Source organism: Ambystoma mexicanum, chromosome 13 (genome assembly GCF_040938575.1).
Source record: "Ambystoma mexicanum isolate Mex_15411 chromosome 13, UKY_AmexF1_1, whole genome shotgun sequence".
Classification (NCBI taxonomy): Eukaryota; Metazoa; Chordata; class Amphibia; order Caudata; family Ambystomatidae; genus Ambystoma; species Ambystoma mexicanum.
In genome coordinates, this window is record NC_090938.1 from 246953754 (window position 1) to 246978586 (window position 24833).

At 45.1% G+C, this 24833-nt stretch overlaps 1 protein-coding gene across 1 annotated transcript in view; it reads right to left on the bottom strand.

Annotated features, from left to right (window-relative positions):
• The window catches only part of PIP4P1 (phosphatidylinositol-4,5-bisphosphate 4-phosphatase 1), a 350016-nt gene that overhangs the window by 23179 nt on the left and 302004 nt on the right, over positions 1-24833 (bottom strand). Inside the window, exons 5-6 of the mRNA XM_069633725.1 lie at positions 15066-15118; positions 14820-14910 (exon numbers count right to left, since the gene is read on the bottom strand). Coding sequence (XP_069489826.1) covers positions 14820-14910; positions 15066-15118 — 144 coding nt within the window. The remainder of the gene's footprint in view (positions 1-14819; positions 14911-15065; positions 15119-24833) is intronic.

The window sequence follows — 24833 nt, forward strand, 5'->3', positions numbered from 1 at the left end:
CTATTTGTTTTCCATTGCCTATGTTTAAATATGCTCCATCTGTAATATTTGCAAACTTTTTTCCATTTGGTGCATGATTTGTACATTTCTATGCTGGAATTTTATGTTTGCTGTAAAGCGCATGGATACTTTTGGGTTAGACCGCACTTTATACATTTAAAAAAAAACAAATAGCAATTGATAAATGCAAATCTATGTTTGCAAGCTGTTAGGGGAGTTTTCCTAAAGACCACTTGAGGTAAGACTTCATAAAACGAACCCAATGGTATACATGTCCCCAACTCTTAGTATCAGTCTGTACTACTCATGGAAACTTGGTTGAGTAGGAGAGCAGTCAGGCTTATCATAAGAGGAAGATGTGAGATGTAGGTAAGTACATTGAACCTATTTAGTAAAGCAGATCAAAGAACCACACTAATAAATGTATAATACAATATATATTATATGTACACAATGAATGTTTCATAAATGCTTAGATAATTGAACTAGAAATACTTTTAGATACTTTTCAAAGGCCACTGCTTAGATGCTCACGGTTTTAAATGTTACAGAGTTTGACACCAAAGACAGTTCTGCCGTGTTATCAGTATTAACGCACTGATTAAGATATACAGTAATTGTATTTAGTTAGCAAAACCACAAATTATCTTTTGAAGGAAAACAGTTGAGTTGGTCAAACAGTAGCAGAGCTTACAGTTCTAGAGGCAGTTTTAGTGCAAGTTAACACTTTTTAAGTCAGATCCCTAACTCCTTGTAAAAGTCAGTTGGGATAGGGCTGAAAGACTGAAGAAGCAGCAGAACAGCAAATGTTCCTGTGGCTACTTTCAGTCTCTAGGTAAGGATACTGTTAGGGAGAATGCTCAGAAATGTGCTAATTCCCTCTAACTTAGAGACCACCAGCAACTTTGCTGGATTTTGAGGACTTGATTTTTTTACCTGGAGAGAGCGAGACTTGTTTTCCCACTCTCTCATGTATTTTAATGTGATTTTGAACACTGTGTTTCTTTTTGTTATGGAGTCTGACAAACTCCATGGTCATCATCTTTTACACTGTGTCACACAGCACATTCAGTGCAGTGGCACAGGGAAGTCTTCCAGGTTTAAATACCTTCTCTGGGATAAACTACTGTATCCCAGAGCAGTATGGTGAAATTGACTTCACTTACATTTGTAACTTTCTAGACCAAGCACACACTACCTTACAATAGGGGGCTGGAGGGTCTACTTAGTATCCCCTTTGTCTAGCATGTAACATTTGTATGTTCCCCTTTCCTCGATGAATGGCTGGTGGCAGTGGTTTACTTTTAACTACCGTGGTGTGCATTTACCCTGGGCTCCGTTTGCAGCTGCAGTAAAGCACACAAGGGTGCAATTTTTGTCAAAATGGCACCCTTTTTTCGCCATTTCTTTGTGGAAAGGTCCTTCTTGATATTTACTCTGCGCGCCAAACCAGGTTTGGTCCCTTTGTTCGCTTTGCCTTTGGCGGGATTCACGAATGAAGCCCGCCTCTGGCTCCACGGTGTCTGGGGTGGGCAGGAAGTGATTGAGGTGCCTGAGACCCAAATGCACTCTGTAGTGATTGGCCGGCCGACTGTCCGGCAAGGACAGCCACCCTGCTGGGTGACTGACAGCTAGGCTGAAATGAATGGGAGAGAACTGAATAAAAGGTGAGGCTTTTGGCTTGGAAGGCAGAGTCAACCAATGGACGAAGGAACCAAAGAACTTCTTGAAGAGGACGCCTGCTGCAACTCCTGGACCGTTGGTTTGCCCGGTGAAGCCCTGCTGCTGTGCTAAAACTCAAAATTCATATCGCCAGAGAAGCCCCTGAAAGGACGACTTCTCCCCTTGAGTTGGTGGGACCAATCAACTCCAAAGTAAGCCACATGGACATTCTCTCTAAGCTGGTGGACTTTCCAGAGTTGCTGCTGGAAACCGAAATGCCAGGGAGAGGAACACCAGATTGTGTGCGTTGCTTTTAAGCTGGCCAAGAGCTCCAGGAAGATCTTCCGGACTCCCAGGAAGCAGGACTGACTGAGCCCCATCAACAGAGTGCAGAACCCCAGAAGCAAGGAAAGCCCATCTCGACAGCTAGGAACAGCGTTATTGCTATTTGCGGTAGATGTGAGGAGCTGAAATACCAAACAGCCACTTGTTTGAAGATTGCCGGTTGCGAGCAGTGACCATCCCATTGCAGTGCAGGAGTCCCCAGAAGTCTCCAAGACTAAGGCCCAGGAACAGTGAGATCTGCAGAGCTGCTCAGGAACAGAAGTCTTCTGCTGCACTTTTTCCTCAATATAAAGGTACTGTAAAAGTCTGAGAGAACTTACCTCTTGCTGTAGAGTTGCTTGCATCTTCTACTACTCACAAGTCTAACAGCTTGTGGCCCTACATTGATTCTTCTTTTTCTTCAAAGACTTCTGAAACATTGTGCCAAGACTTTTCTTACCTACCTGAAAAGAAGTAAGTCAGCTCATATAGACTTTTTCCCATTGACTTTGGCTTAGTCGGTTCTACTGAATAACTCTCATTAGGGGATCTGAAAGTATTTGCCTGCTTAAGAATATTTGTGGTCTCTTGTATGTTCTAATAACCTTTTCCTTTAACTTACTCCTAAATGATTCTAAATGCACAGTGATATATTAATGCCCCCAGCACCATAGCTAATGAAGTCACCTGAGGGTGTAGGTTGCGTCTGTGGGCCATCCCAAAAGGGTACTCACCGATTTAGAGATATTAAGAGTGTGTATTTTGTGAAGTATATTTGAGTGTTACTGTTAATATTGCTCTTTTCTGAAGAAGGCTTACCCTAACTGACTGATAAATAATTGTTTATTCAAGAAACCAACCTTGCGTGTAAGTGTTTATTTGAATACTTGTCACTGTGACTCTCTGTGTAACTACCCTACAGCTCACATTGACCCCTCTTGAGATAAGCCTGGCTGCTCAACACACTACCAACCTGTGTAGTACAAGCTTACACCAAAGGTTGGGTTCCTATTTGCAGGAGGTCAGGGTTGTTGTAGTGCACCCAAAGGGTACTGCATACAATCTTGCCTAACAGATAGTAGCAGAATAACTGAACGGAGGAGACCCTGTTAAAAGACTTGCGAAAGGGACAAATGCTGTCAGGTTGGGTCCGAGGTAAGAATGGACACCCTGGATACCTCTATGTGCACCCCAACACTCTGGAGTGACTTCTTGGATTAAGGTAAGCAATACCTTTTCTCCCCACAGTACCTTAGGTTAGAATACATTTTTGAGGCTGGATTCTCCTTGATGTAGCAGCACTAGACCCGGTCTCTGGGTTCCTTGGTCTGGTGACGAAAGGCAGGACACTGAATGGGATTGCTCAAGAGCAGTCTCGAGGGCGGACCTTTGGTACATATTTCCTCAGTTTATCTGGTCAGTCTGTGGTTTTGGTGCCTTTTCTTCACCAGCAACAAAAAAAAAAAAAAAACACAATTCGCTCTGTCAATCTTCTTTGTTTCCTAGAGTCCTGCACTCTGGTGAGGGGACTTGGATGAGTCGGATTGTGTCTCTGGAGGTTCAGTTGGAGCTCAGCAAATACTTGGTTGGATTCGGCCTTGGTAAGACGATGCACTATAATTAGGTCAGAGGTCTCGTGGTATTTGCGGTCCGCAGCTCTGGAATGCCACAGCACCTCGGGCGATGGCTCAAATTGTAGTTTGTCTTAGGACTGGTTGTTCCCACCAGTCAAAGGGAAGTAGTCACCCTCTTCGGAGTTCCTCTGTCGCATAGAAAATGGGGACAGAACAGCAGTGGTTTCTTCATGGTGTTGCAAAGGGTCTTCAGGCGTCTCTGGTCATCTTCTTTGGTTACTTCACTTTCCAGTGGCCGACTTGCCTTTCAACTGAAGAACCTCACCTTTTATTCAGTTTCAGCACACACTCCTCTGCAATCTGTCAGTGGTTTACAGAAAGGGTCAGTTGGCTGTTGGACAGCCAGACGCCCAGTGGAAGCTGGTCTCATTCAGGCACTCAGGCAGACAAAGAGCAGGGAAGTGAAAAACTCTTCCCCCACTTCCGACCTGTCCAGACACAATGGAGCCTAGGCGGGGACCCCCAAGGGTTCCTGCCAAAGGCAACAAACCCCCCCCCAAAAAAAGCACGCACGCACCTCCCAGAATGGTAGAAGAAGGGCTAACAAGAAGAAATGGTGCAAAAATATAGGAGCCACCAAGTTAGTACTTAGGTGACCCTTTTGTGCACCGCCGGTACTATGAATACAGTCTGCAGTAATAAATAGCAAAATAGTTGGTAGAACATATCCACTGCCACCCGCCATAACTAGAAAGTTGTCTATGTGACTAAAAAGTCACAGGAGCAGAGACAAGGGGGATACTAAGTATCTCCTTGGCACTCGTGTGTGCTAATTTCTCAAAATAAAACTTTTTAGGCGATACAAAGTGGTAACTTGCCAATAACCACTTGCCAGGTCAAAAGTACTGAGGAATTTCGCTGAGCCCAGTTTATCAACCAGTTCATCTGTCCTTGGCAAGGGATGGGCATCAGTCTTAGTCAAGTGAATTCAAGGCCATATAGTACACACAGAATCCAAGCTCTCAAGTCCCTGCCTTTGGCACAAACAACTGGGCTAGCCCATGGACTTGTGTAATAGTCACTCCAAGGTCAAGCATTTTGTTGACCTCCACCTTAATGTGGTTTCTCACATTGTCTGACATTCTGTAGACCCTGCTTTTAATAGGTACACACTATCACCAGGGTCAATGTCATGTTGGTCCCCAAGGGTTAAGCCTGCTGTACGTGAGAACAGAGGGGCAAACTGATTTAACAGAGCTTTGAACTCCTCTTGTTGCTGCAGAGTCCTATTAGAAGAGAGTTTAACTCCTTCTATAGACCCATCTGAAGGGTGTCCCCTGAGAAGATCTGGGAGACTCACTCTCTTCATCTTCTTCTTCTTGGACAGAAGCTAACGGCAAAGCTCCTATCTCTGGTCTGGAAACATAAGCCTTGAGGCAGTTGGTATGAAAGACCCTAGGAGCCTCCTTGGGGTTGCCGAAGTCAACCAAATAATTCACCTCTCCAAATGTGCCTACAACCTTGAAGGGCCACGTCCATTTGTTCTGTAAGACCCTCAGTCTTACTAGGACCAATATAAGAAATTACTGGTCTGGAGTAAACGCCACCATGTTAGCCTTCTTGCTTGATCAGAGCGTGACCAGCTTTCAAGTTCTCAGAAGCCGCTATCAACATCATCATCATCTGTGCCATCCTCTGTCTGAGGCCTAGCAGTCTATAATCTTTACAGGCTTGAGGTGAGGGTTAGAGCACTCTCCAGACCCTCCTCCTTAATCAGGGCCAAAGGGCCTCTGATAGGATGACCATGAAGTAACTCAAAAGGACTCAAGCTCACTCCAGCTTGAGGTATTTCTCTATAGGCAAAAAGAAGGCGTGGCAGAAGAAGATCCCACTTTCTTCTAAGCAGTTCTTCTAAAGCTCCAATCTTGATCTTCATGGTCCTGTTAAACCTTTCTACCAACTCATTTGTTTGAGAGTGGTAGAATGTTGAAAACTTGTAGGTGACCCCACAGATTTTCCACATGGCCTGCATGTAGTGAGACATAACATGTGACCTCCCCGCCCCCTGTCGGATATAAACGTGCGGTAAATAGCAAGTAGGGTCTTAGCCACTGCCTGAGAATTAACAGTCCTCATTGGAATCGCTTCAGGTTATCTAGTGGCATGTTCCACTACAACCAAAATAAATCAGTTGCCTGAAGAAGTCGTATGGTCTAGGGGACCAACAATGTCAATCCCCACCCTCTCAAAAGAACTCCCACAACTGGGAGAGGCACTAAAGGTGCCACATTAGTGGCTCCACTCTTACCATATAACTGGCAAGTGGGCGACTCCTACAATGATTCCTAACCTCTGCACCCATGTTGGGCCAGTAGAAGTACAATGCTATCCTCAACTTGGTCCTTTTTGGAGCTGAAATGACCAGCTAGAGGGAACTTAAAGTGCTAATTGTAGGAATTTGGATCTCAATCCTTGGGTAGCAGCAGCCACCTGAGCCCTCCTTGAATAGATTCCATTTGCTCACTGTAGGGGAGTACATCCTCCCAGTAACAGCCTTTGCTTCCCAGGGTCTTGCCCTTCACTCTGGGAAGCTGCCTGCTGATGACGCATATCTTCTAGAGAGGGATCCTCCCGCTGTCCCCTACTGAAGAGAGTCCACCTTCTGCAAGCAAACTCTACAGCTCAGGACCGTCTCTAGGATCCAGATCTTCCTGACAGGGTATAATCTCCTCCACCTCTGACTCATCAGCAGATTGTTCTTCTGGGGATTCCTCTGGCAGCAACTCAGCCTCAGCTGGTGGTGGGGTCAGATGTTCAACCTCCATTTTCTCTTCTACAGGAACCTTCTTTCTTGAGGAAGTTTTAGGCTTGGGGACAATCTTTAGTTGGAGACTCTGGGTTTCCCCTTGGCCTCTGTTGGTAGGTCTCTTAAGGTTGCCTCCCTTGCTTTTCTTGCCAGCTCCCATCGCTTCTTAGGAGGCTTTGGGTCCTGGAAACTACACACAGGTCCTTCAAGTCCTTGCCCAAGAGTACCTTACCTGGGAATTCAGACTGGACACTCTGTGATTTTAAAGTCATGTCATTACATTTAGTGATAGCTGGCTGCATGGGACACATTTGGACTGGACCGTGTACTAGCTTGATAAGCCTTTTGGGAGCCTTAGCAACTTCCTCAGGTTGAAATAAACTTTCAACCACCACGGTTATACTGTCCCCAGTATCTCTAATTGTCATGAGCGCTACTCCCGAAGAGCCAAGACTGGCCCAGCGTCCCCGGAAGCAGGCTCATCATCCACACCCCCGGTTCCAGCAGACCCCTACTGGGGCCCTTTGGACCATGTCCTGGCGCCTCTGGCACCAGGCTCATAATGAACCACAGGCGCCTGGCTCATATTCTTAAAGTGTGCAGTAGTGATTGGGTGGACTTACCTGTGGCAGACCATGCTGCATACTCACCTAGAACAATCCAAGCTGGGTGAAGTCCCAGCCACTGGCAGGGAACGACCAATCCTCTGTTACAGGAACTCTTTTCTTACCTGGGTGGGGCTGATGCTAATCCCCTGACACAAACTCTTTTCTTACCTGGGTGAGGCTGGAGGAAGAATACACACCAAAGCACTTCTCCACTATTTAAACCACGCCTGATAGAATTCACGTGCTTCGCGTTATTCTGCAACAGCAGCAGGACGCTCACCGAGTCGGCTCCTGCATTCCAGGTCCAGACACACCCTCAGCTTCTCGAGCAGCAACCTGTGGATGAAGAAAAGGCACAGGAACATCTACTCACCAGAATTCAGCCACAAGAGTCCAGTCTCCGACAACCTGCAAATAAAGACATAAGGTTAGAAAACGGGCAACAAGCTCGCAGCTCCGCTCGGTTACCTTATCCATCCGTGATCACACCGGAGTTCACCGCGGCCTTCGCTTCGGCAGCATCCCAGCACCTGGAAGACAAAAGACATTGTTAGTGGTGTCCGAGCCGAAGGGTTCGCAACTCAGTTATACTTACGCGCTTCTTCACGCGCAGCAGCATCGCCCTCAGCATTTCGGCATCTGAAAGAAAGGAAATGACATTAGAGGTGCCCATTTTGAAGTGGCCACAATTCAGTAATACTTGCGCGCTTCTTCACGCGCAGCAGCAGCAGCAGCAGCAGCAGCATCGCCCTCAGCATTTCGGCACCCGAAAGGAAGGAAAAGACATTATCAGAGGCGCCCATTTGGAAACGGCCACAATTCAGTTATACTTACGTGCCACCGCACGTGCAACAGCGGCGGCTTCGCCCACAGCATCTCGGCACCTGAAAGACAGAAAAGGACATTATAAAAGGGTGCTCCTTCAGAAGCGGCCTCAGATCTTCTATACTCACGAGCCTCTTCTTGCACAGCAGTGGTGTGCCCAACAGCTCCTCGGCACCTGAAGGACTATTACAAGCCACAAAAGGACACTAAGCCTAGACACTGAAATCATCCAGTGACGTAACTGGATTACATGCGCCCCTGCACCAGAAGCAGGTTGGAGAGCTCGGCTTTACTAAACCAAAGGTGAGAGTTCGTGGAGACCAGTCGAGAACCAAGAAGTGGGAAAAGCAGAAGATTGGTGGGAGAACTTATCCAACCAGCTTGTAATTACCCCTTTTTCTTCCACCTGCAGAAAACTCACCTTACAAGCCTGACAGTCAATATTCGGAGGTCCTGCCCAGAGCGTCTTCCGAGTTCTACGCCTCATCATAGTCATAGAAGCAACTGTAGCAGTCCAGTTTGGGTCAGCGCCTCCGTGGGAATCAGGTGAGCGTTACACTAATGGCAGGGGTGTCCTGGCCATTTACAAGTACACTGTCTTTATAATACTCTTTAGTAGTATCAGGAATGGACAGACTTCAATGTTCTGTTGTTCCCACAGTCCCAGGGATACTAAATAAACTCTAGCTTTAACACCAATGGGTTCTTCAGTATAGTAACTAGCCACGAGGATGGATTATTTGAACACAATACAACCAGGAGTCAATGTTATCCAACCTACACAAATTCCACCGTTGCCACCAGTGTTAGGGGAGTTTTACTAAAGTCCACCTGAGGTAAGACTTCATAAAACTATCCCAATGATATACAGGTCCCCAACTCTTATTATCAGTCTGCAATACTCATGGAACCTTGGTAGAGTGGCACAGCAGTCCGGTTTATCATAGGAGGAAGATGTGAGATGTAGGTAAATGCACTGAATCAAGTTAGTAAAGCAGAGCTAAGAAACACACCAATAAATTATCTTAAAATATATATCTACAGAAGGAATGTTAAAAAAATGCTTAGATAATTAAACCAACATACAAAGAAATACTTGTAGATACTTTTCAAAGGCAAGTGCTTAGTTGTTAGTTGCTCACGGTTACAATTGTTACAGTTTGACAATAATGATAGTATTGCCGTATTATCGGTAATAACGCGCCCTCGCGCACAGAGAAATATATAGAGTAATTGTATTTAGTTAAAAAAACAAATAAGATCATGGGCCTCATTACGGTTCCAGCGGGACTGCAACCCTGGCAGCCCGGAAAGCCCAGGTGCCGGTAGATTGTAATTCCCCATTCCCATATGTGGGAATGGGGAACACGGAAGCACAGGCACCGTAGTTAACTGTGCCGGTGCTTCTGTGGCAGTTTGCCTACCGTGGCTGCTGTGCTCGTCAGGGTCCGACCTGTTGTAAGCTTACCGACACCGTTGTTTCCAGACCGACCTAGTTGTAATGAGGCCCCATGGCTTTTTGGAAGGAAAACAGTTGGTTAGTCAAACATTAGCAGAGCTTAAGGTTCTAGAGGCAGTTTTAGCGCAAGTTAACACTTTTTAAGTCTGATCCCTAACTATGTAAAAGTCAGTTTGGAGAGGGCTCAAAGTCTCACAAGTAGCAGAACAGCAAAGGTTCCTGTGGCTCTTTCAGTCTCTAGGTAAGGATACTAACAGAATAACTCAACGGTGGAGACCCTGTTAAAGGACTCACCACACGGGCACAAGCTGGCAGATTTGGTCAGAGGTAAGAGTGGACACCTCTACGTGCACTCAACACTCTGGAGTGACTTGATTAAGGTAAGCAGTACCTTTTTTCTCCCCACAGTACCTTACGTTAGAAGAAATGTTTGTTGCTGGATTCTCTACGATGTAGCAGCGCTGGACCTAGTCTCCAGATTGCTTGGTCTGGTGACAAAAGGCAGGACAATGAACAGTATCTCTCAGCAGCAGACTCGAGAGAGGACCTTTGGCATGGGTTTCATCAGCTTCTCTGGTCAGTCTGTGGTTTTGGCGCCTTTTCTGCAGCACCAACAAAGGGCATGATTTGTTAGTCAATCTTCTTCATTTCCTGGAGTCCTGCACTCTGGTCAGGGGAATTTGATGAGTCAGATTGTGTCTCTGGAGGTTCACCCGGAGCTCAGAAAAGACTTGGATGGATTCAGCCTTGGCAAGACTATGTGCTATGATTGGGGCATAGGTCTCTTGGTATTTGCGGTCCGCAGCTCTGGAACACCACAGCACCTCAGGAGATTGCTCAGTCTTAGGACTGGTTATTCCCACTCATCAAAAGGAAGGAGTCATCCTCTTCAGAGTTCCTCTGTCACAAACTGTGTCAGGACAACAGTGGTCGCTTCACCGTGTTGCAAATGGTCTACAGGTGTCTCTGGTCGTTTTCTTAGGTGACTTCAGTTTCTAGTGGTCGACTTGCCTTTCACCTCAGGAACCTCACCTTTTATTCAGTTTCAGCAGACACTCCTCTGCAATCTCTCTCAGTAGTAGAAAGGAGCGGGTGGCTGTCAGGACAGCCAGATCCCCAGTGAGAGCTGGTTCCATTCAGGCACTTGGGCAGGCAAAGAGCATGGGAGTGAACAATTCCTCCCCCACTTCCTGCCTGCCTAGACACACTGGAGCCTATGCGGGGACACCCAAGGGTTCCCGTCAAAGGCAAAACACACACACAGACCTTTCCCTCCCAGAATGGTAAAAGAAGGGCTAACAAAGAACAAACACGCTAGAAATGGTGAAGAAAGAAAGGAGCCACCAAGTTAGCACTAAGGTGACCCAATTGTGCACAAACGGGACTGTGAATATAGTCTGCGGTAAAACAAAAGCACAATACTTGGTAGAACACGTCCACTGCTATCAGCCATAACTAGAAGGTTGTCCATGTGGCTAAAAAGTCACAGGAACAGAGAGAAGGGCACTCCACATAAGGTGGTGTGTACCAATCTCTCAGAACTGAACGTTTAGGAGAGATACAAAGTATTCCTCTATCCTTAAGAACAGTAGTAAGGATAAAGAATCTCAAAGGAGAACTCAAAGGGTTCCCCAGCAACACTGCCCATAAAGAGCTGTGTGCTGCAAAGGTTAAACACAGATGCCTTAAAAGAGTGGAGGAAAGTAGACACCATAGTAAAGGTAAAACAGAACAGAGTTGCAAAGGACCGAGCACATAAGAATGAATGAGTTGAAAAAGGCTCCACTCATTTTGGTCCAGGAAAAGACTGTGCACATATTCAATCAAGGCTAATCATAAGGAACAAAAGTGCGTTGGTAAGGGAAGATGTGCTCCGCTCTAATCTGTGACAAAGCACAGGGATGTAAATAGAACATAAAATAACATGGAATAAGTTTTGTAATTTGCCAGCACAAAAGGTAATGCAAATCTGCAGGAGAGAAAAACAGTTTTACATACGGAATATCAGTGGAAAAAAAGGAGGGTAATAAAGGAGGTTGAGGTTGGGAGAGTGTACAGGTTACTAGGATTTTTCAAATTTGCTCCAGCACGGGCTTAGGAAGAGCAACCTGGTCAGTGGTTAGCAGGATTACCCTGGAGTCACTCAAAGTGGTAACTAGGCAGAGCAGTTGGGACTTCACTCTTAGGAGAGGGGTGCAATAATGTACATTTGACACAAATCAGCACACAAAGGAACTTCCATATAGTATATTATTTAAAATATATTTTTTATCAAACGTTTTATCAAACGTTGCAAGAATAAAACTACACTAACAAAGGAAAAAAGTGTCAGTTACCAACTTTGTAGGGGAGCTGCAGAGGGCACAATCTTTGATATAAATTTGACAAGGGGCCATAACAGAGGAGGCCCAGATGAGATCCAAATGAAAGTAGGCTATGATGACTCCAGGTGGGGTCTTCGAGACGAGGTGCTGGAGGAAGAGGAGGAGTCAGATGACGCCGAGAACCAGCGCCCCCTTTGGACTTTCTCTTCTGCAGGGGTGAGCCCAACCTCAGAGGATCCGGCGTTTCCTGTGGAGGCATAGGCCCCCGGTGGTAGCACCCTCTACTGGATTACCGTGACCAGAGTGCGTAGGGTTGTTAGAATATCCAGTTCCCAGCATAGCAGTGAACGCGCTGCAATATAATAATTTACAGATACGTTTTTCGTGCAACTGCAAAGTAATGGGAGCCCACTATTAATTAACCCAAACATTTAGCCTCACCTCTGTAACTAGATTTAACATAAACCAAGATTAAGCCTCAGTAGAAGAGGTGGAAGCTCGAAACACGTGTCAGGCTGCAACGGCACGGATTAAAAATACTTAATTAATCTGCAATATGCTTGTTACTTTATGTGTGAGCGCAGTTTGAGAGCAAACCCATTTTTCTCTTGTTAGAATATCCGGTGACAAGTCCCTAGGTGGTCTAGAGGTGAAACAAGACAGTGGAGTGGGGTGGGGTCTGGGCTGACGCGTGTTCTCTTACGAGCAGGGGAGGTCCACCGCACCCAGATCCTACCCCTTTGTGATCTGTAGCCAGTCGGTCCACGTACCGGAGGAGTTCCACCATAGAGACCGTCTTTCTCTCCTTCACAGGTGATTACTGGGTCTGTGCGGTCGCCAGGTCTTTTCCTGGCCCCAGAGTGCCTTCCGCCTTCGTCACTGCCTCTGCAGTCGTATCTCGCCTTGGGGGTAAGGAGACCCATGGAGTGGTTGTCACTTCCTTGGCAGACCCACTCTCCTTCAGCGCTGCCATAGCGGACGTTGTTGCCTTTGTCGATGATGATGTGCTCCTCAGTGCTTTCGTCGATGGCATACTGCAAGGTCTTAGCCAGCTTGAAGGAGTCCTCTGCGAACTGGTCTTCCTCGGTTTATCCGCGAACACACAGTTTGCACGGGCTTAGGCACTTTTTCCTTGAAGATGCCCCTTTTGTTGGTAGGCTCACTGTGCAGGCCGATTGCCTTTTACCCAACTTGGGACCCGCATCAGCGCCGAACCCAGCGGTCTTCTCTTGGAGCCCTGCGAGCGGGGCATCCTAAAAGAATCACAACCTCCTCCCAGAGGGAGTTCGCTCCTCGGACTGGCTGGCTCTAGATGAGGCTTGACTCAGCCCCGAGTCTGAGCGAGTGGCCTTGCTCGACTTGAGCCACGCTGACAAGTCTGCTGTAGCAGTCTTTTTTTGGTTTTCTTCGAGAAACCACTTCACACCTCACAACCCGCCTCATCATGGTCGGATGTAGGCAATATAAGCCTTTATGATGCCGATCTTCCACAAAGATGTTTCTTAATCTACACTTCGGTAAAACCAGACGTCCAGAGCGGGTCCCGCGAGGGAACCTCGTAATAGGGCGGAATGGGATTAACGGCGCCGGCACCATTACCCGCGCCGCTAATCACATTCCGCCCTTCTTGTAATGAGGCCCATTGTCTGGGTAAGAAAATGAACCAACGGACATAATGGGTATTTATAGATTACCCCTGGCCTCTGGTAAGCATAAGGGCTGCCAAGACAGCATATACAATCCATTTGCTTTGCTATCCCTGTCTCCAGTGAGGATTTCGATTAGTATTACTGGTGAGAACAATGTCTCAGAACAGAGTAATAGTCAGCAAAAAAAAGTTGGTAGGCTTTACTCAGGTTAGAAACCCCACTGAGGTTAGAAAAGGGAACTTTCTTACCAAACAGTAGAGAAAGAGAATGAAGGAAGTCGTTTTAGCATTTCAAAACTACAAAACAGCCTGAAAAAAATTGAAAGGGGAGACAGAATAGGAAATGGGGAAGCCAGGAGGTGTGGCTAATTCGCCCGTTTCACAAACTAGTCAGTTTTAGAGGACTGTGAAAAGGTTTGAATTTAGACAATGGTCGGGGATATGAACTGTGTGAATCGAGAGCCTCCAAACGTCTATGCAAAGTACTTTGATACTCAGAGGACTCTTTTCACAGGAAGAATGGGCGGCACTGCAGTAGCAAACTTTTTTCAGTACCAGGGACCCTTGAGTGGGGTGGCTTAAATCGTGCAAATGGTTGACTGACCCCTACTGCGGTGGATAAAAAGTCAGTATGCCAAAAGATAAATGGAAAAGAGAGCATATGGTGAATTCCATGAGGAACACTGTGATCCAAAGATGGGCTTGAAAACATACTGCTTACCAAGAGGATGGCTGCAAAGGAAGGCAAAAGACTATTGTGTTCCTTGTGTTTAGCATATACACATCACAAGGAGCGTAGCAAGAGGAAGAAGGTAAGTACATCGAACTTAAAAGAGCTGTAGTGCAAAGAATGGAAGAAAGTACAGTACCTACAATGAAGACAGCAATAAGATGATTAAAGCAATGCAACCCTTCTGTGAAGTACAACTACTGACCAGTTGGACATTATCAAGAAGAGGAAGGGGAGAATGCACAAGGAATATACATTACCATAAAGTGAGTGGAAACTGGTGGGACGAGAGCACATACTACCTGTGTTAGGGACAATTAAAGAGAAGAATAAAGGGGCAGAGCATGTAGCATTTACAGGGACTGGATTGGCTGAGAAGCAGAGGAAAGCTGAAGTGCACACAATAAGGGCACCAACCATCCCAGACGGGATGAGGTTTAAAGGAGGATTGTGGGGGCACATGGGAATCAACCCAATTGGTATAATTACAGAAGAACAGTGAAGGAGAGCACATGGCAATCTGCAAAGCAGATGTAGGGAGATAAGGAAGATGTGAGCACATGGCACTCACCAGGACGGATGTAGTTAAAGAAAGTCGTTGAGAGCAGGTTACCTACCATGAGGACAGCTGTAGTGAGAAATGGAATGTGAAGGAGCAATTGGAACTTTGAACAAAAGGGGCTGGTACTGACTCTGGTCAGTAGGAAACATGGAGCACACAATACTTACTTAGAAGGCTTTAGTGAGAGGAAGAATGATCAAGATATTGAAGTAAAGGTGCTGTAGGCAGGTTAAAAAAAACAGTACTCACAATGGGGGCTGTAAGATGCAGAGATAGGGGAGAGCATTCAGTACTCACCACAAGACCAGCTGTAGTGAATGTGACAACAAGGCCAATGAGGAAACAGCAGAGGCACCTCTTCCGGGGATACCGTCTCCCAATGGAGGATCTGGAACCAAAAAGAGCAGGTCACATACGTACGCAGCAGGGGGTTACCCTCTACTCGCCCATTTATACACAGTGGTGTCCCTATTGCCAAGTACTCTCAACCTTTCTTTGCATGCTGCACCACCCCAGAGCACAGTCATACGAGGAGTCACTTACACTTTCCTGCAGTGTGGGCATCGGGCCAGGGTCCGGTCTGTAAACTCTGTCCACTGGGATGGGTAAAGGGTACAATGAAGTAGCAGAAGGTAAGGGAAGTGAAGTTGTGGAGAAAGGGAAGAGAAGGAGATGAGGAAGGGGGGATGAAGGAGAGGGGAGAAAAATAAATAACTTTCAATGTTTTGCATTGGAGTCTAATTTCACAGCATGTCTTCTACCACTGTTGGAAGAGCGAAAACAGCCACTTGTCACTGCTGATGCAGGATGCACTGATAATTCATGTTTGATTGCAAAATGTCTACTCCACACCCCATAGCGCATAGCCAGACATCTCTTACTGCAGGAAGCTCCCTAAGAACATTTTGTAAAACCACCAAGTATTCTGTTACCTTATCACATGATCCAGTCAGAATGTGAAAATACAGTGTCAAAATCATTGGCTGTATTAACTCCAAGCAGTCTCATGGCATCAACAGGGAACCCTTGTATACGTGTAACTGCAATACTCTTAAGGCTGTATTTGTAACACCCTCTGTTGAGGATGATACACCACTAACCTTGAGGGGGGGGGGAGGGGAAGAGAAGGCTAATATAGCTGACAAGAGCAGCCAAACCTCTTAAAAAATTATTTATTAAAGTAACAGATATAAAACTATCAGTTCAAATAAGTACTTTGGGTATTAATACACAGTATTAAAAATATTCAAGCAGATTATTGAAAAATAGTAAAGTCTCTACAATGACTCCTAACCCCATTGTTTATATGGGAGTCCTTTACCAGGGGTAAGCACCTAACATACAACAGTGGGGAGGGGGAGGGGAACAGAGAACCAATAAACTCAACAAGCCGGTAAGTTACTTATGGGTCTGCACCATACAGTATAGTGTCTTATAGACACTCCCCGACCAAAGCATATGTGGAAGGCCCTAGACCTAGTGGTCTGCAGCTACACAGAGGTGTATTGGCAAACAAGTGAGACAATTGTACAAAAAGGAAAAATGTATGCAATACATCCAAAAGGCCTAAAACATTTCTCCATATTAAATTGAACTCCCTATGGCATTGTACACATATTTATATACAGGCACATATGATAATACATTATAGGCAGAGAGAGTATGAACAAATGTGAAGTATAGCTAAAGGCTCCAAAGAGTTAGAAAAACATTTACCTGATTTTTTCATTTCAAGGGAAAAGTGTTAGTTACTAGAAACAGTCACAATGTTACACTTTTAGTCCCATGGAAGAAATGGATATGAAGACGTTAACGGTCAACTTAAAAAAAAAAAAAGAAAAGTAAAATAAAATAAAAAATGAAAGGTTAACACAAAAAAATGCCAAACTTAGTCCAAAGCTCATTTAACCCCTTGGAGATCCAGGAACAATGGCCAGGGGCACATACGTACCACAGAGTTAATTTGAGAAGAGTTGCAGATAAGTTCTCAGTTACAATGGAATGAATAGGAGAAGGTTAAAAGGCCACCTATAGTTTGATGGAAGCAAGTTTGTTTGATCCGACAGGTGCAGTTTCTGTAGCGGGGGAAGGCCATAGGAGACTCCAATGAAGTGATTCAGAATTTGGAGGATGGACCCAGGCACCAGACGATGAAGCAGCAGAATAATCACCCACCCAGGACCCAAAACGTATATACTCATGTTGGTAGTTTCAGTGAAAACCCTTCCAGTAGCACGAAACAGCCCAGTGGGAAAACAGCTCTTTCCCACAGGTGCGGTTTGCAGGATTCTGTTCTCTAGGATTTGAATCCTGGACAAAGGAAGGCCCCAGCTTTCCAGGAAAGCAAAAAAAAAAAATTCCCACGTCTGCCATCAAGCATGCATCAATGAGTTCGGCAAGGACAACTCAGCTAAGACTAGGGAAACTGTAGAAACTGTCTGCGGTTCAGGGAGTCTAAAAAGGAAGACCGCTAAGCAGAAAATGGCGAAAGAAAGGCAATTGGTGGCACCTTTAGAAGTGGAATATTTGGCAGACAGTTGAGACCTCAAACACATAAAGGACTTCAGTAGCTACACAGCCATTCAGAAGAATCTGGGGTTAAACGGCCCAGACAAAGGTCTTGGTATGAATCGCCTGACCCAGCTGATTCGGGGAGACTGCGGGAGCCTTTTGGAGACCCTAACTGGACCTACAGAGGCAAAGAAAATGAAGCAGAGCTATGCCCAAACCATTGTAGCCAACCAGTATGGTATGGGTAAAAAAATTGCAAAAACAGTACAAATCGGAGGGAAAAAATCTCAAGCACGTCACCGAACCTGCATCCTACACAATGCAGAACAGGAAGCAAGTGAGTGCAAGAAACTCAGGCCCAAATACATCTTCACAAAGGGGTTGGCCTTTGGCCAGCCGGTTCATCAGTAGAAGGGGCGGAGGTAGGCTTGGGGTTATTTAACCAACCATAATGGTTGGTCAGTAGGAATGCCACTCAGCCTTAGCCACGGTCCTACAGGAAGTGTGAGGGATAGTTCCAAGGAGGAAGCCATGATGGACTCGCAAAATGCCCAGATGGTCAGAACAGCCATTTTGAAGCCACCTTGTGGTTACCTACAACAAAGGAAAGACCTGAAATACAAAATGTCAGAAGAAAAAAAAAATTGGCACCACAATGAATACCAAACAAGTACATTTGGTTAACAATGAGGTAAAATGGTCTGCACCTTTGGTTAAGCCAAACTGAAGTATTGCTGCCACCAACCTACACAATAAACCTCTGTATGGTGATATCACCACCTAAGAGCAAAAAAATAAGGGAGCCAGTGAGGTACCCCTGGTACTGGGCACCTTAGGGTTGACCGAATAACATACACCCAAAATACAGTAAAAGGGAAGTAATGGCAGAGGAACTTCAGAAGTGCCTCTGGCCACCAAAAAGAGCATTGCTCAGCATTGTCCAGCAGGGTCACAAGTCCCAGAAGTTCCATATTGTCATGCTGCAGCACATGCTCAAACAACTTCTCAAAATCCCCTGATTCTGCGACTGATGAGGGCACTCAAACAGACCCATTGCAGGATGATACGCCTTGCTCCGACGTGGCCCAGGGAGATCTGGTACTCAGACCCTGACCACCTGGCTCTGGCTCCTTGCGTCAAGCCGCCTCTTCTCCCATACCTACTCTCCAGGAAAATCGAGAGCCCTTTCCACCAGGGCTGTGGCTGCTACTACGGCGTTCCAGTCTGGTGTTCCCCTTCTGGACATTTGCAGGGCTGCTACATGGAGGCCGACTCATAACTTCACATGATTCTACTGCATCAACAGGGATTACAGGGTTGAGTCCCGTGTTGGCCAGGTAGTTCTTCACAACCGGTTTACTTGAGGTGAGTGTTCCAGGTAAGCATATGAATCCAGGTAAGATCCCATGCTGTAGAAGGAACAAGTTACTTACCTGTAACTCCGGTTCTCCAGCATGGGTATCATACATGGATTCACATGCAACCCTCCCCGCTACCTACTCTATGGCTATTCTTGGTTCCTACTGCCACTTCACATGCACCTCCAAATCTGAAGATGGCCCCTGGGGGTGGCGCTGAGGAGGAAGAATGCCAGTGGCTTGGGCAGTATAACCCAAAATGACAGCAATAGGCTGTAGAAGTGATAAGCAGTTTTAGTTTTAAAGCAAAACTGCTTTTTAATACAACCAAGGATTCCCAGCCTGACAATGGGGAATATTCATGTGCATGTGAATCCATGTGATACCTATGCTGGAGAATAGGAGTTACAGGTAAGCAACTGGCTGCATAGCAGACTTCGTTCATTCCCCTTCTATTGGTGCTACTTTGGAAGACAATTTAGGAAGACAATTTATTTATTATTAATATGCATTTAGCCACATTGGCTTTACATATATTTCACCACATCATCAACAGCATAAAAAGAGTATAAAAAGCACATTCCAATATAGACAAATTAATCTCAATCTGAAATACATAAAAAACCTTATCCTTACTCATTTTTTTTAAAACAACTATTAAAAAATTCTGTAAAAAATCAATACATAACATTTTGCTCCTTTGGATGTCCCATTTTGCCTAGTTTCTCTGCCCTTCTCCTAGATCTGCTAGGTGCCTAGCATCTCCTGTGTATGAAGGGACTTCTTGCACTAGCAGCATGGCGGATTTCTGGTAACAATGGGCTAAAGCACAATCTCATCTGTACAAATGTTCCACAGATTGTGAATTTTCTCTTGTCTGTGACCCGCTGGACATCTTCCAAGACCATTAAAGTCTGTACTTTGACTATTTCAGCAGGTTGTACAACTTTTTGGACTGGGAAGAGGACCTCTTGCTTTCCATTTGAACTTCTCAAAAAACATTGCTTATTTCATGACTTTGCGTTTCGTACAAAGCCCCTGTATAGTTTCTACTCATTATGACATTTGTTGTGTGTGGTTCATTGTTTGCACGAGTATGATTCTCGCATTGCACCATATGTTATCTTTGCAAAAGCTTTGCTTGTTTTTGCCAGCCTCACAATCCAGTTTCTACTCTGACCTGGGCTTTCCAGATTGGTCTGGTTTTGAGGTTTACATTTTTTGGGTTGCACTCCTCTGGGTGAGCGATTTACTCTACGGTGTTTGTTTCAGGAGGAAGTCTGATTAACGGTACAAAACGGAGTAACTGCCCATTCTAGAAGCCTATTAAAATCACATCAATTGAGGTTGCGTGGCTTTCAAGTAGCAACACTCTAGCATCTGGATGAGAAAGTAAAAATCAGTCATGGGTAGAGAATCATGATTTTACTAATTATTCACAGTCACATTCTCATACTGCCTCCTCATTTCACGTTAGTGTTTTCTTTCCTCGTCAGCCATGTGATCATCGGTCCTATGAAAAGATCCCCTGTGCGGAGTCCCATGTGACATCTCTGCTTCGGACGGGGGTTTCCTTTCATTCAGTGATGGCAACAAAAAGAAAAAGGAAATTGGACCCGGGCTTGTAGCATTCATTGTTCAGGAACTACATTTCTGATGCCAGGGATTTTCAGACCCACAATTCAGCAGTCCACCTTCAAAGCATCCTCCCACAGATCAGGAGAGTATATCAGGAATGAGCAGGGTCTCCCATAGATATGCACCTTTACTTGAGGCCCAAAACAACATGGCCGGGAGTAGAGTAACAAAAGGCATTACTACCCCAATGGCTCCTATACTGGTACATTGGACTATTAATGCAGTGAAAATGGCTACATCCTTGGTGAAGCTAAAATTAAAATCACAGCTGGGTCCTCCTACTCCACAACACAATTGTAGTGCGACAGACTCACACTGGGGCCAAAATGGGGTACCCCAGTCCTGGGAGCCATAGAGGCTACAGAGGACAGCATAACGGAAAATAATGCAATGGCATGGGGACTTCTATTGAAGTCCCTATGACCACAAAAATGAAAGAAAATAAAAGGCAAAGATTTAGAAAAAAGAAATAGGGGTCCCATAATGAAATACCCAAAAATGCAATTCTGTTCCATCACCGGACATCCAAACACAAACTTGGAAAACCCTGGTGCCCGTACACTGCGGATGAATGTCCACTCTCCCAGTGGCCCGAACATGGCTGTGATGCACTCACAAGACTTGAACTATTCAATTTACCTGGGTTTTCACCTGTAAATCTGCATTTCTTTTCTCGTGCACAGCAGTAAATAAAAAACATGTTTTAAGCAATAGGTTATGCAGACATTGCCTTAATGTAGGTTAAGTGTTTACTGTACCTTCAACCAATCTACTCCGCTCTCAAGAACGCGGTCTCGACTCCTCTGCCACGTTTACCGTCAGGAGGATAACTTTTACCTAGCTGTGGATAGATTCTTTTCACAACATGCCCAAGCAAGGGAACGGAGAAATCCTCCTACGACTTGGGCAGTTAACTCTACTGGTTGGCGAGTTTTCTTGAAAGGTGGTATGTCAGGTCCACTGTGAAAGCAACAAAGGCTAAGCAGAGATAGTTGGCAAAACTCATTACTGTTTTATTTGCAATGATCTAAAACAGGGAGTTACAACGGACATCAACGGACGTCGCACAGTACGATCTGAACGCGTTTAATAAAAAACATAGCAAAAATGTATCAAAATTGATGTCATTCTACGTGGCAAACTACAAAAACCTACTTGGAGATGCGATAGGCTTACAGGGAACATCTAAGTATACATTCCGTACTAACGGGGGTTGTGATTGGGTCTCTAACATCAGGTGACAACTAAGCTCTCCTCTAGGGCAAGTCAATTTCATGGTCACAAAATACACAACGATTCATTGGTTACACAAACTATAGGGCTCTACGATATGTACCCCTCTACGATAGGTTGGCACGCTTGTACCCTTCTGGAATATTTCACTTGCTAGGAGCACACAAGCTGGTTATCCCAGGTGCTGGGAGGCTTCGGCCTGGTTATGCCTCCCCACCCAATTAGCCCAACATCTATAATCACTCTTGCGGTCTCCCATTCAATTAAGGCTTTGAACTTTGCAGAAGCTCTCTGTGCCTGAGAATAAAAAGGGAGTGTGGCATGGTCATATCTTCTGGTTTCGGTGTAGCTCGACCCAAAGTCTATTTTCATCTGACCATGTGACTGGAGACCACGTTTTCGAGCTCTTCGTTGCATACAATACTATTAAATGATGAACCATTTACTCCTTCAGTGTTTTTCCATTGCGCTTCAAACAGAAGTTTGTTTCTTTCTCACGTTCATGTAGCTTCTTGACGGACAACCAGGCCCACGGTGGCTTCGACTCCAGGTGCTGGGCAAGCCAGCCTTTCTTGAATTCTCTTCCGCCATAAGCTAATTTGCAACTGCGCCACACTCGAGCCCTTTCCATCCATGGGGTTTTAAGCTTACTAAAGTGCATTGTGGAACACCCAGATTCTATACATGTCCTATGCATATACATTGGTGCATCGCTGCAATCTATTTTCTACGTAGTCCGCCTCAGAATCATTTTGTCTACTTGTGTTACAGCATCTGTACAAGTATAAAATGACTTTGCATTTTCTTCAGCATTTCGTTGCATGAACATCTTCATTTCAATCCCAAAATGTTGCTCATCTTCGAAATCTCCTCTTCAGAGCTTATAGAAAGTGTATGTTCTTTCATATCTTTTCAGGGTGCATCAGTTCTGCTTCGCATGACGTCACCAGTCCTTTTTCTCATCCACTGTCACACTTCTTCTGGGACTCTGTCCAGAAGAACATTTCGTGAATGCATATAGGGTTTTCTCAACGGATGCCTTGTTTCAAGAATTCTTTGCGGTATAGGTATCCACACTGGTACTGCATGTGCCACAATTTACAGTTCCCAACATATAGGCAACATGGGGCAGAGCTTCTGGTAGGGGTATTTGACTCCTCCTCTACATCATCTTTAAAAGATTTGAATTGCTGGTCATGAGAGTTGCAGTCCCTGACAAAATTCAGCAAATGTTTGGCTTGCTGGCTGGCAGGTGCCTGCCAGCTTTTTTTATTTTTTATAAACTGACGCTCACTGAACCAGTTTTTCACAATAGTTTTGTTGTTCACAAAACATAGCACATTTTACAATTTCTAACTTACCATCCTCGGCAAAACCATTAGTGTGTGTAGTGGTCAAACTATTACTGCCATTTGTAGAACCCAGTGATAAACTGGACACTTCACAGATCAATAGACATATCTGTTTTGGAAGACCTAACTATGCAAGTGGACAAAGGGAAGGGAGGAGTACTTTTGCTCATGGACCTCTTGGGCGTCTTTGAAATGGTCAGTCATTCAATCCAATTTTCTCGGCTTACAGGTACTACCATTAAGAAGAGCACCTTAGTTGTACTGGATGCTTCTTAACCAACTGTTTAAAGTAAGTTATCTTAACTCGTTTTGTCACACACGTCACCACTAACACGTGGAATGCCTCAGGGATTGGCACAATCTCAACTTTTATTTAATATACAGATATAAACATATGTTTGCCACATTAGTGTTCACCGCCTAGGTAGTGTTCACCGCCTAGGTGGTCGTTCTTCGGTGGTTTTTGGCCTAACTACACCCGATTGATTGGACTACAAGGCAAACCTGCCAGTAGCAGGTAAGCTGCAGTCGGCTCTCCTGGTAACGCAACACCCGTTGTCATCCACTTCCATACCGTGCAGTGTAACATTGAATCCTTGAACCATCGATTCCTTGACAAAGATCATGGAGCAGGGCTGTGAGTGAGCATTTATTAATGGTTTATTGACCCATTGTGCTCTCCCTGCATCTCCGCGTATAGTGCATTGTTCTATTGGTATCCTCAGAGTGACAGGCTACCAGAGCAAGGGTTCGTCTCAACTCTGCTGCAAAATTGATCCCGACGGTTGTATAGAGTAGGGATGGGGGTAGAGGGAGTCGGACTATGGATGCCCCTAAGCCAGTCGGGCCTTGCTCTTGTTCAAAATCTGTTTTATACCAAGAACTGCATAACCGTTGATTTGACAACTTGGAGACTTATTTTCTTTTATTTATTACTTTTATTGATTCTTGCCTGCTCACCGGACTCAGGACAGATTGGCTCAATTTGGTGTTGTGAAAGCTGGGAGTTGTAAAGAGTAGTCTGGAAATTGAGTGTGTTTTTCTTTTTACCCTGAACCTTGAACGGACTATAGAATTGACTTGAAGGGTGCAGGCTCTTCCCCTGCATTTTAACTATCATTTTTAGTGGACACTAAATTGGCACATAGGCATTGTTTTTAACTGTTTATAAGTGGTTTTTATTAGTGATGTTTTAAGTGGAGGTTGTTTAATGAATTTTAGTGTCTTATTTTTCTTATCGAATTGAAACCAACCAAACTAGGTCATTTTATTTGCTATACTGTCTATCATTACTGCCACTATTGTCATTATGACAAAACGCATGGCAGTTCGGTCTATCTCACCTGGAGGGAAAAATAAAAGGGCACATAAATTGCTAGAACCTCTTGATTATGTGAATATTTTAATCACAGAAATCAAAGACTTATTATATAACTTTGGGTGCCCCCTAAAAAAAGAAGGTAATGGAGCTTGTCATAAGGAAGGCAACAGCGGCCAATTGTGTGGCAACAATGGAGGACACTGAAATTCTTTCTGAAAGTGCTTCCCCAATCCTAAAACCCATTTTACAAGCATAGGCCCACCTCTTTAGAAAAAGGGAGAAGCCGAAAGATTTTTTGGAGCCATGAGATTGGCCCTTCTGAAGGACAGAAAGGGGGGGGGAATGTTGTCGTCTAGGTTAAAGGCCAAGGGGAGGAGGGATTACCAGGTGATTGTATTGCATTCCCCCCAATGACAACTTATTGGTTCTATCCAGCCCCTACCATCTGTCTACGAGTGGAATGTTTCAAACTTCCCAGAGGTTGAGGGGGAGAAAAAGCTTGTTCACCCAATATGAAAGACAATATAGGGCCATCAGGGCCTATGCTAGCCAATGTGGCTATTGGATCCCAGTGCTTGTCCTGTGGGTGCCCCTATGCGAGAGAGAGCTGGTCATATATGGGGTAGGCAATGGAATTTGCAACAGACTACTGAGGCTTATGCTGATCCCTTGAGTCCCCATGTACTGGAAAGACAGATGCACAGGAGGGCTGGATAACCGCGCCATAGCCCATCAAACAATTGTGGGCCCCCAAGACAATTAGCACGGCCCTTGTGACACTATAATGTATGCCGCCTGCAAGCTCATCTAGAATCACAGCAATCCCTCAATGTCTTAGAGAAGAGGGTGTAAATCCATAATTCGTTTTGACAATGTGATGTGAGAGGTCCCAAATGAG